Here is a 12104-nt window from a genome sequence, read left to right on the forward strand (position 1 = left end):
TTTAGGAAAGTAGGTTGTCCCATCTTCGTTATGTGGAATGGCTGTTAGGTTTGAACCACCAACCTTCTGGCCAGCAGTCAAATGCCTCAGGCACTGCACCACCAGAGCTCCTTCATAAGTAAGACTGAACGTACTAAAGTAGAATGAAGGAGGGAAAGGCTCCTGGGCATGTAATTCTGCAAATGGAAATTCTGTGTATCGCAGGTTCTTAATGACTTTTCCTCCAATGCTGATGCCACATTCTTCTTCACATAGTCCAGGTTCTCTGATTATTTGCTCAGCATACAGATTGAATAAGTATGGTGAAAGGATACAACCTTCACACGCTTCCTTCCTGATTTTTAAACCATGTAGTATTCCCTTGGGCAGACAGGCCTCACACCCAGACGTGGGAGGCAGGGGAAAAGCCTGCCAGACAGAGCCGTGGGAATGCAGGTAAGGGGAGGGAGACAGGCCCCACACCCAAGAGGCAGGAAGGGAGGGGAAGCCAGGGACAACAGAGCCACGGGATCCAAGTAAGGGGAGGGCAGAGAGGTATCAAACAGCTAAGGAAGACAAACTTGTCTGTCAGTTTTTCACACTGTGGTGGCCTGCATGTTTCTGTAAGACTTGAGGCTGTGCCACTGGTGTCTGTAATGCCAGCGGGGTTGGACATGGTACACAGGTTTCAATGCAGCTTACAGAATGAGACAGACTAAGAAGAATGAAAACGCCATCCACTTCTCAAAAAATTGGCCAGGGAAAACCTTATGAATAGCAGAGAAACACTGTCTGATACATGACTGGGCAACTTTATGAATAGCCCTGAAACATTGTCCAACACAGTGCAGGAAGACCAGCCCCTTGGGTTGGAAGGCACTCAAAATATGAGTGAGAAAGAGCTGCCTCATCAGAGTAGAACCAACCTTAATGATATGGATAAAGTAAAGCTTTCGGGACCTCCATTTGCTAATGTGGCATGACTCAATACGAGGAGAAACAGCTACAAGCATCCATCAATAATCAGAACATGCAATGTACAAAGTATGAATCTAGGAAAATTGAAAGTTATCAAAAATGAAGTGAAACACATAAAGATTGATATCCTAGGCATTAGTGAGCTGAAATGGGCCAGGTTTGGCCATTTTTAATCAGACAAACATATGATCTACTATGCCAGGAATGACAAATTGAAGAGGAATGGCATGCCATTCATCATCACAAAAGATGTTTCAAGATTTGTTCTGAAGTACAGTGCTGTCAGTGATAGGATAATATCAATATTCTACAAGGAAGACCGGTTAATATGACTATTATTCAAATTTATGCACCAACCACGAAAGCAAAAGATGAGGAAATTGAAGATTTTTATCAACTTCTGCAGTCTGAAATTGACCATCCATGCAATCAAGATGTGTTCATTATCACTGGTGACCAAAATGCAAAAGTTAAAGATGAAGAATTACCGGTAATTGGAAAATTTGGCCTTGGTGACAGAAATAATGCTGGAAATTGCATGATAGAATTTTGCAAGACTAATGACTTATTCATTGCAAAAACATTTTTTCAGCAACAGAAACAGCAGCTGTACACGTGGACTTTGCCAGATGCAGTACACAGGAATAAGATTGACTACATCTGTGGCAAGAAGAGATGGAAAGCTCAATATCTTCAGCCAAAACCAGGCTAGGAGCTGATTGTGGAACGGACTATCACTGCTCATATGCAAGTACAACTTGAAGTTGAAGACAATTAAAACAAGTCCACGAGAGCCAAAATATGACCTTGAATACATCCCTGCTGAATTTAGACACCATCTGAAGAATAGATTTGATGCATTGAACAGCAATGACCGAAAACCAGAAGAATTATGGGATGACGTCAAAAACATCATCCATGAAAAAAGCAAGAGATCATTAAAAAGATGAGAAAGGAAGGAAAAAACAAAATGGATGTCAGAAGAGACTCTGAAAATTGCCTTTGAACAGAGAGTAGCTAAAGCAAATGAAAGAAATGACAAGATAAAGGAGCTGAACAGAAGATTTCAAAGAGCAGCTCAAGCAGACAAAGCCTATTACTATAAATAAATGTTCAAAGACCTGGAATTAGAAAACCAAAAGGGAAGAATATGCTTGGCATTTCTCAAGCTGAAAGAACTGAGGAAAAAATTTAAGCCTAACGTTGCAATATTGAAAGATTCTATGGGCAAAATATTGAATGATGCAGGAAGTATTCCAAGGAGATGGGAGAAATACACAGAGTCATTTTATCAAAAAGATCTGGTCGCTCTTCATCCATTTCAGGAGGTAGCATATGATCAAGAACCAATGGTATTGAATGAAGAAGTTGAAGCTGCACTGAAGGAATTGGCAAAGAACAAGGCTCCAGGAATTGACGGACTAGCCATTGAGATGTTTCAACAAATGGATGCCCTGCTGGAGGCACCCATTCAATTATGCCAAGAGATTTGGAAGACAGCTACCTGGCCAACTGACTGGAAGAAATCCATATTTGTACCCACTCCAAAGAAAGGTGATCCAACAGAATGTGGAAATTATTGAACAATATTATTAATATCACATGCAAGTTAAATATTATTGAAGATAATTTAAAAATGGTTGCAGCAATATATTGACAGAGAACTTCCAGAAAGGCACGCTGAATTCAGAAGAGGACACAGAACAAGGGATATCATTGCTGATGTCAGATGGATCTTGGCTCAAACTAAATAATACCAGAAAAATGTTTACTTATGCCTTATTGACTGTGCAAAGGCATTTGATTGTGTGGATCATAACAAATTATGGGTAACATTGAGAAGAATGGGAATTCCAGAACATTTAGTTGTACTCATGAGAAACCTGTATGTAGACCAGGAGGCTGTCGTTCAAACATAACAAGGGGACACTGCATGGTTTAAAATCAAGAAGGGAGTGCATCAGGGTTGTATCCTTTCACCAATCTATATACTGAACAAATAATCTGAGAACTGGACTATATGAAGAAGAACATGGTATCAGGATTGGAGGAAGAATCATTAACAACCTGTGTCACACTGACAACACAGCTTTGCTTGCTGAAAGTGAGGATGACTTGAAGCACTTACTGATGAAGACTGAAGAATACAGCTGCAGTATGGGTTACATCTCAATATAAAGAAAACAAAAATCCTCACAACTGGACCTATATGCAGCATCATGATAAATGGAGAAAAGATTGAAGTTGTCAAAGATTTCATATTGCTTAATTGTACAATCGAAGCCAATATAAGCAGCAGTCAGGACATCAGAGGACATATAGCACTGGGAAAGCCACCTGCAAAAGACCCCTTTCAAGTGCTGAAGAGCGAAGATATCTGCTTGAGGACTCAGGTGTGCCTGACACAAGCCATGATATTTTCAATCGCCTCATATGCATGTGAGAGCTGGACAATGAATAAGGAAGATCGAAGAAAAGTTGATGCTTTTGAGTTGTGGTGCTGGCGAACAATGCTGAAAGTACCATGGACTGCTAAAAGATCTAACAAATCTGTCCTGGAGGAAGTGCAGCCAGAATGCTCCTTGGAAGCGAGAATGGCCAGACTTTGTTTCACCTACTTTGGTCATGTTGTCAGAAGGGACCATTCCTTGGAGAAGGATGTCATGCTGGGTAAGGTGGAGGGTCGACGAAAGGGGAAGGCCCTCAACGAGATGGATTGACACAGTGGCTGCAGCAATGGGCTCAAGTATAGGGAGGATCATGGAGCTGGCGTGTGACTGGGCGGTGTTTCATCTCTATGAGTCAGAAATGACTTGACAGCACCTAACAACAAGTATCCCCTTTTTCTGTTTGAACAACAGTCTCCTGGTCTATGTACTGGTTCCTGATGAGCACAATCATGTGTTCTGGAATTCTCATTCTACTCAATATTATCCATATTTGTTATGACCCACATAATTGAGTGCTTTTGCATAGTCAATAAAACACAAGTAAACATCTTCCTAGTATTCTTTGCTGTCAGCCAAGATCCATCTGACATCAGCAAAGATACCCCTCATTCCATATCTTCTTCTGAATCCAGCTTACATTTCTGGAAGTTCTCTATATATTGCTGCAACCATTTTTGAATTATCTTCAGCAAGATTTTGCTTGCGTGTGACATCAATGATATTGTTCAATAACTTCCACATTCTGTTGGATCACCTTTCTTTGGAATTGGTACAAATGTAGATCTCTTCCAGTCAGTTGGCCAGGTAACTGTCTTCCAAATCTTGTGGCACAGCCGAGTGAGTGACTCCAGTGCAGCATCCATTTGGTGAAACATCTCAGTGGGTATTCCGTCAATTCCTGGAGCTTTGTTCTTCGCCAATTCCTTCAGTGCAGCTTCAACTTCTTCCTTCAATTCCATTGATTCTTGACCATATGCCACCTCCTGAATCAAGGAGGGGTCACTATGAATTGGAATTGATTTGATGGCAGTGAGTTTGGTTTATTTATTTATTTTTAATGGATGAACATTGACCAATTCTTTTGGTACAGTGACTCTATGTATTTCTTCTATCTTCTTTTGATGTTTCCTGCATCATTCAATATTTTGTCCATAGAATCTTTCAATATTGCAACTCAAGACTTAAATTTTTTCCTCAGTTCTTTCTGCTTAAGAAATGCTGAGTGTGTTCTTCCCTTTTGGTTTTCTAACTCTGGGTCTTTGCACATTTCATTTAATAATTGACTTTATCTTCTCGAGCTGCTTTTTGAAATCTGTCCACCTTTTTTATCTTGTTATTTCTTCCATTTGCTTTTGCTTCTCTCTGTTCAAGGGCAAGTTTCAGAGTCTCTTCTGACATCCATTTTGATCTTTTCTTCCTTTCCTGTCTTTTTAATGACCTTTTGCTTTCTTCATGGATGATGTTCTTGATGTCATCCCACAATTCCTCTGGTTTTTGGTCATTGGTGTTCAATGCATGAAATCAATCCTTTAGATGGTCTCTAAATTCAGGAGTGATATAATCAAGGTCATATTTTGGCTCTCGTGGACTTGTTTTAACTGTCTTCAGCTTCAATTTGAACTTGCATATGAGCAGTTGATGGTTTGTTCCACAGTCAGCTCCTGGCCTTGTTTTGTCCAAAGATACTGAGCTTCTCCATTGCCTCTTTCCACAGATTTAGTCAATTTGATTCCTGTGTATTTCTTCTGGGGAAGTCCATGCATATAGCTGCCATTTGTGTTGTTGAAAAAAGGTATTTGCAATGACTAAGTCATTGGTCTTGCAAAATTCTATCATGGGGTCTCCTGCATTATTTGTATCTCCAAGGCCATATTTTCCAACTACTGATGATTATTCTTTGCTTGTAATTTTTGCATTCCAGTCACCAGTGATCATCAACACATCTTGATTGCATGTTTTGTCAATTTCAGACTGCAGAAGGTGGTAAAAATCTTCAATTTCCTCATCTTTGCTTTGTTGATTGGTGTATAAATTTGAATAATAGTAATATTAACTGGCCTTCCTTGTAGGCATATGGGTATTATCCTATCACTGACAGCATTGTACTTCAGGATAGATCCTGAAATATTCTTTTTGACAATGAATGCCACACACTTAACTCTTTTTCATTCCCAGCATAGTAGATCTTACGGTTGTCTGATTCAAAATGGGCAAAATCAGTCCATTTCAACCACTAATGCCTTGGATATTGATCTTTATGTGTTCCATTTCAGTTTTGACAACTTCCAATTTTCCTAGATTCATACTTCATACATTCCTTGTTCCAGTTATTAATGGATGTTTGCATCTCTTTCTTCCCATTTTCAGTAGTGCCACATCAGTGAATGGGGGTCCCGAAAGCTTTACTCCATCCACATTATTAAAGTTGACTCTACTCTGAGGAAGCAGCTCTTCTCTAGTTGTATTTTGAGTGCCTTCCAACCTGAGGGGCTTATCTTCCGGCACTATATCGGACAATGTTTCAAGGCTATTCATGCAGTTTTCCAGTAATATATCAGACAGTGTTTCACTGCTATTCTCCAAGTTTTCATTAGCCAGTTCTTTGAGAAGTGGGTGGCCCCTTCCTTCTTCTGAGTCTGTCTTAGTCTGGAAGCTCCACTGAAACCTGTTCACCGTGGGTGACCCTGCTGGCATTTGCAATATGGGTGGCACAACCTCCAGCCTCACAGCAACACAAAAGCCACCACAGTACTACTGGCAGATCAGTGGTGGACACCAGCATTGGTATAATTTAAATCAGTGGCATTTAGGTCTTTCACTGGGGGTGCCTGTCCATCATCTCAAAGGGGCTTACTTTTAGTTTTGTTTTGGGAGGCAACTCTGCTTCTGAACAGGGCCATGGGGAGGATTTTTTCTACTTCTTCTTCCCAATTTATTTAATTGCATGACATAATTTAGCTATGTGAGTCCTTAAAGTTTGATTCATTCTTTCTATTTTACCACTGGATTGGGGTCTCCGAGCAATGTGAAACTGTCACTCAATACCAACATGTTGAAACACCAACTGGATTATTATGCCAGTGAAAAGGGTTCCATTGTTGACCCCAATTGTCTGGGGAATTTCAGACCTGGGAATAATCTCTCCCAGTAGTCTTTTGGCCATTTCCATGGCTTTCTCAATCCTTCAAGGAAGCCCGTTTGAATCCGTGCATACCATCACCTTCTGACCCTGTGCCGTTCTCAGCCTGGATCAGCTCGGCCACCTGCATTGATGTTCCAGGAAGGAGCATCTGTGCTTCCAAGACCTTGGTGAGGCCGCTGCCTGCATAGCCCATCTTCCGTTGTCTGTTCTCCACAAAGCTGCTCCCATCTATGAAACAACTGAGATGAGATTTACACCATAGATGGTCAGAAAGATCTGGCCTGTTGGCAAACACCTAGGTGAGGGTCCTGACACAATCGTGATGAATGGGGTCTGCTTGGGGCAAAGTGTAGCCAGGTTTATGCTAGTTGCTGGCTAGATCTGCACAGTTGGCTTGTCTCCTAAAAAATAAAAAAACTCACTGCCATTGAGTTGTTTCTGACTCATAGCAATCCCCACTGAGCTTCCAAGGCTGTAAATCTTTACGGAAGTAGATCACCCAGTCTTCCTTCTGGGGAGCAGCTGGTGGGTTTGAACCACGGACCTTCCAGTTAGCAGTCAAGTCCCTTACCTGCTACACCACCAGAGCTCCCTTGTCTCCTATGGAAGCCTGATATGGAGAAATTCTTGCTTGGACGGCTCTTTGGTCCAGGACTACTGAGACTGAATGAGCAGTGCAAACCCAGATGCCCGTCCTAAGGTTAGCTTGTCAGCAGCTTGCAGTGTCCTCACTGTTACTGCTGTCCCTTCCAAGCTGGCAGGCCAGCCCTGTGTCACTGGGTCTAAAGTTTTGGAAAAATATGTCACCAGTCTTCTCCAAAATCCCAGGAACTGGGTAAGAACTCTGGCTGCTATGCCTTGGTGTTCATGAACAAACAAATCAAAACACTTATGTCAATCTGGCTGGGGCCACCGTTACGACCTGATTAATTTATCAAAGGTCTGTGGCTCTAATTTTCCCCACAGAAAGGGGTCAGTCTCTTTCTCCTTCCTGATGGGTATGCAGGGTTTAGTTACAAGTCCAAAATTAGGTATTCAAATCCGACAAAGTCCTGCCACACCTAAAAATCCTTTTAGCTGTTTGTGTGTCTGTGGTAGGGCTAGCTGGTAAATGACTTGCTTTCTCTCCAGTTGCAATTTCCTTTGTCCTTTGTTGATGACAAACCTCAAATATGTCACTTTCTTTTGGACTGTCTGGGCTTTAGTCTTAAAGACTCAATAGCTCTTCACTAAATGTTTAATGCCCACCATCATACCTCCTTCAGTTTTCTGAATTTTCTTCCTACTGCCAGGAATGCTCTGTCTAATAAACATAGCATCACCTGGGCTTTCAGGATCCAAATCTGTCCACTGTTTGAAGGCTTTGAAAATTCTCTGTACCAAGGTAGAGGGGTCCCCATCTTCCTTTTGCCTAATCTTATATTCCTAAACTCTTAAGTTTAGGAGCTCTGTTCTGGTTCCCTAGCACCACTCTGATGGGAATATACCACAAATGGGATGGCCTTAACAAACAGGAGTTTCTTCTCTCACGGTTTGGAGGCTTTAAGTCCAAGTTCAAAGTGCCAGGCTCTAGGGGCTGGGTGAAAGCCCCTCAACCTTGGGTTGCAGCTCTGCCTCCAGCTCCTGGCCCACTGAAGCTGGAGGCTTTTCTTCACTCAGACAGCTGCTGGCTGCTGAGGCTGCCAAGCCCAAGGTCGACAAGTAAAAAGGCACAGTCCCGATGTTACCAAATTATACAACAGGTCATTAATTCCAGTCCATTGTAAGTCCCCAGGTCGGCAGAGCGTGGGAGGCTGCTGAAAACCTACATGGCTACATGCAGGGTCCAAGCGTGCCATAAGCTAGAGACTGTCCCCCAAGGCTTCTCCTTATATACAGGAAGCAGGCCACATCCCTAAGGCAGCTACTCAGCTGTTCCCAGTAGATCCCACCATGGAGTTGATTGCCAGTCTCACCATGGGGAATACTACATCCAGGTGCCCCGCCACTCAACCAGGCCCAGCCAAGTTGACACACAAACTTAATTGCCACAAACTCCATCTCTAATTCCTATTAAAATAGTCTCTGTAATTAAAAGCTCTGCATAATCTTATCTGTAATTTGGGTCCTAGCAGGGGTCCTGTAGTGGCATGTCATCATCCAGAGTGCCTGCCACCTGCTGGGGTTGGGCATTTCTGTGCCCCTATGCTTCTTCTCGGGCACAGCTCACCACCACTGTCCTTTCCTCTGGAGTTAATGAAGTAATCAAGAGTGACTGACAATTAGGCCACATTGGTCAAAGCGGTTAAAATGAAAGTTAGCAGTCCACACATTTTGCCTGGATTCCAGTTGCATAAATCAGCTGTGCTAAAAGGCACACGCACCCTGACCATCTCTCACCCTGAGGGGATCTGGCGAACTGGGTATTGGCCCCCAGCCACATCCCCATGGCCTGGCCCAGTCTCCGGCCCTTTCTGGGTCAAATCTGGTCCCTGATAGGGTATCCCCTGCCAGGTGTGGGAAAGGGAAATTAGGGAGCCTCTTATAGGTTCACCTCTCCCCATGTCTCCCACTTAAAGTCTGGTTCTGATGGATACGAGGAGGAGGGGTCTAGGAAACTAAGGGGTCAAGAGGACCCTCTCCTCTGGTTAATACCAGGGAAGGAGCTGAAGGCTGCTCACCCTTGGTAACAGTCTGAACATAACTCTGACAAGCTTGTTGAGTTTCTTGATCATTGTACAAAGACATAAAGTTCTCTCTAAAGATCCTGTTGTTTGGGAACAAAACAAATCCAATTGCAAAATAGTATTACAATACACTGACCCGGAAGGCAGCCAGAATTTTTGGTCTCCTAATTCATATTGGGGTTATACCACTGTGCTTAAAAAGACTAGCCTTTTCCTTTTTCATGGGATCATAACCAAATTCGTTTCAATGTTTTAAAAGACATTCTACAGAAGTACACTCTGGTATACTCTGGCTGTTACCCACCTCAAAAGTGGTTACAAAAGAAGCAGAAAATCAGAACAGAAAAGCCAGCAAACAGGTTAGTCTAATGGTCTTAACACAGCAGTAAATACTGCCTTCACGACCCCGCTTAGTTACCGGGAACTGCCACCCTCAACACAGACAACCTCTTCGGACACCAGGTGCTGCCGCCCTCAACACAAACAGCTGCTCGGATTCTGGGTGCCACCCTCAACGCAGGCTGAGCAACTTCGAGGTTGGTTAATAATAACCAGATTACAAACTCAAACCTCTGACCAAAACAAACATGAGCTTACCTGAAGCAAGATTCCTTCGTTGACTCTCAAAGAGACATTGTTGGATCCAGGCCAAGCCCTCCAGTCTCAGGTCAAAGGCTCTTGGGAGAAATCTCCAGAAGACTGTGGTGGCAAGCGTTGTCCTCTGTCCTGGTGGGCATGGGCTGGCCACCAGATGGTGCCCCTGGTTGACTAGCCCAGGCAATGCAACCGTGAAGCCAGGTCCAGGTCCTGTTTGACGTGGCTGACAGAACCATATACTCAGGCTGAGGCAGGAAAAGAAGCTCTGTTTGGAAGGCCAACATTAAGGAACGGCCAGGACTGCTGCTGCCAAGGGAGTTCCATGGGGCTTCAGCTTACTTTTACGTTTAAACCTCCTGTAGAAAAACACAGAGGAGAGGAAAGAGGGGGTCCAAGTGTGAACCTCCAAAGAGAAGGTGGGTAAGGTGTAAACAGCTCTGCTGAAAGAAAAAAAGAGCCCCTCTGACAAATGAAACAAAGTTCTTTAAGTCTGATGCTTGGCAAGGTTAAAAAAAAAAAAAACCTCACTGCCGTGGAGTTGGACCTGAGTCATTGCAACTCCTCCTTGGGTTTCCAAGGGGGTATCTCTACAGAATGAGATTGCCTAGTCTTCCTTCCTGGGAGCTCTGGTAGCATGGTGCCTAAGGCACTTGACTGCTAACCAGAAGGCTGGCAGTTCAAACCCACCAGCCACTCCTCGGAAGGAAGGTTGGGCAATCCTACTTCTGTAGTGATACCGCCTCGGAAACCCAAGGAGGGGTCGCTATGAGTCGGGGCTGACTCGACGGCACATAACAACAACAACAACAACAAGTCTTCCTTCGGAGGAGTGGCTGGTGGGTTTGAACCACCAGTCTTGTGGTTGGCATTCAAATACCTTAGGAACTATGCCACCAGAGGCAAGGTTAGCAAACAGTAATAGGAGCTTGCTATGCTTGCTTTCAAGTTATGAAGAGGTAGTGAGATGAAGTATGAGGACATAAAAAATAACAAATGGACAATTTATACATTTTTTTAAAAAAAACTATTTCAACAAAAGGAAAACACACAAGTCACCCAAACAAAAACAAAACCACACTCACCCACCAGGCGCTTGCTCCGGAGACCCTGATCCTGAAACAGTCCCCCCGAAGCAAGCCAGCCTTCCTCCTCCGAGGAACAGTATGAGGCCAGTTTCCATCCGGGGCGGTCCACTATGCCTGCCCTCCTCCCTGGGAGGAGATGTACTGTTGCGACCAGGGCGAGCCTCTCCTGCCCCCCTCAATCCCAGTCCTGTGGCGCCCAGGCAAAGGACGGGGGACTTGCCAGAAGCCGGCCCCCGAACTTCTTCTGCTTCTCCTCGTCTGCGTGAAGTGGACTGGTGGGCCACTGCAGAGGAAGGCAGTGAGCAAAGAAAATCCCAGTGGCCGCCTGGAGCAGGCCACCCACGCCTCAGTCCCAGACGGGACCACCACGTCTCGGGGGACGAAAAGCCCACCCGGCGACACCAGAAATCCGCTGCAGGGAAACAAGGTGCTGACCTCCTGTCACAAAGAGCACTGATCACGACCAGTTGAAGAGGGGAAGCTAAAAGGTTTATCGAGTGTCGGTCCCCAAGGAGACAGAATCCCTTCTCCCAGACGTCTGTGTCCCGGAGCAGAGGGGGTCCACAGGATTCTATGGGGAGACGGGGAGGGGGCTGAAGATCCCTTGGAGGGCCAGGAATGTCTTGGTTCTTCTCTTCTCTGGTGACTCCACACTCAACATCCCTCTTCCCAGGGTCGTCTTGCTTCATAGGTTACGGTTCTCAGCCGAACCCCGTCATGGGAGAGGGTTATGCTTAGAAGGATACATAATTGAAAATAACAAACCTAAAGAACTCAGCATCTGTAAAGAGGTTGGCTGTTTACTTAAAAGAAAGCAAAAGGGAGGGGAAAATAGCAAGTTAGTCCCCATGATTAACGTCCACTTTAACCACGTCTGCTAGTCTGTGAAAGTTCTGTGATTTTCAGTGAGGGCCCCTTCAGCCTTCCACTGCAGCATTCCATAATATGATCATTCTTAGCACACCTGTGATATTGCAGAACACACACTGAGGGGTGGAGGTAGCTGCAGAAACTCAGCCAGAACCTGGACATGGACTTGGATGGCTTTGCACCAGAGAAAACCAAAAACCCAAACCACTTTCATCAAGTTGATTCCGACTCAGAGTGACCTGGTTTCTAAATAGGACAGAGTTTCTAAGGCTGTGAATTTTGATGGAAGCAGGCTGCCTCATCTGTCCCATTTTCTCCTGCAGAATGGTTGGTGGGT

The 12104-nt window shown here is 44.3% G+C and overlaps 1 protein-coding gene across 1 annotated transcript in view; it reads right to left on the reverse strand.

The window, feature by feature from the left end:
• The window catches only part of AACS (acetoacetyl-CoA synthetase), an 87670-nt gene extending 80928 nt beyond the window's left edge, over positions 1-6742 (reverse strand). The window contains exon 1 of the mRNA XM_007938235.1: positions 6622-6742. Within this exon, the coding sequence (XP_007936426.1) occupies positions 6622-6742 (121 nt within the window). The remainder of the gene's footprint in view (positions 1-6621) is intronic.
• Positions 6743-12104: the final 5362 nt, after the last annotated feature.

This window comes from Orycteropus afer, unplaced genomic scaffold, assembly GCF_000298275.1.
Source record: "Orycteropus afer afer isolate SDZICR_OR568_19922 unplaced genomic scaffold, OryAfe1.0 scaffold00048, whole genome shotgun sequence".
In the NCBI taxonomy this organism is placed as follows: Eukaryota; Metazoa; Chordata; class Mammalia; order Tubulidentata; family Orycteropodidae; genus Orycteropus; species Orycteropus afer.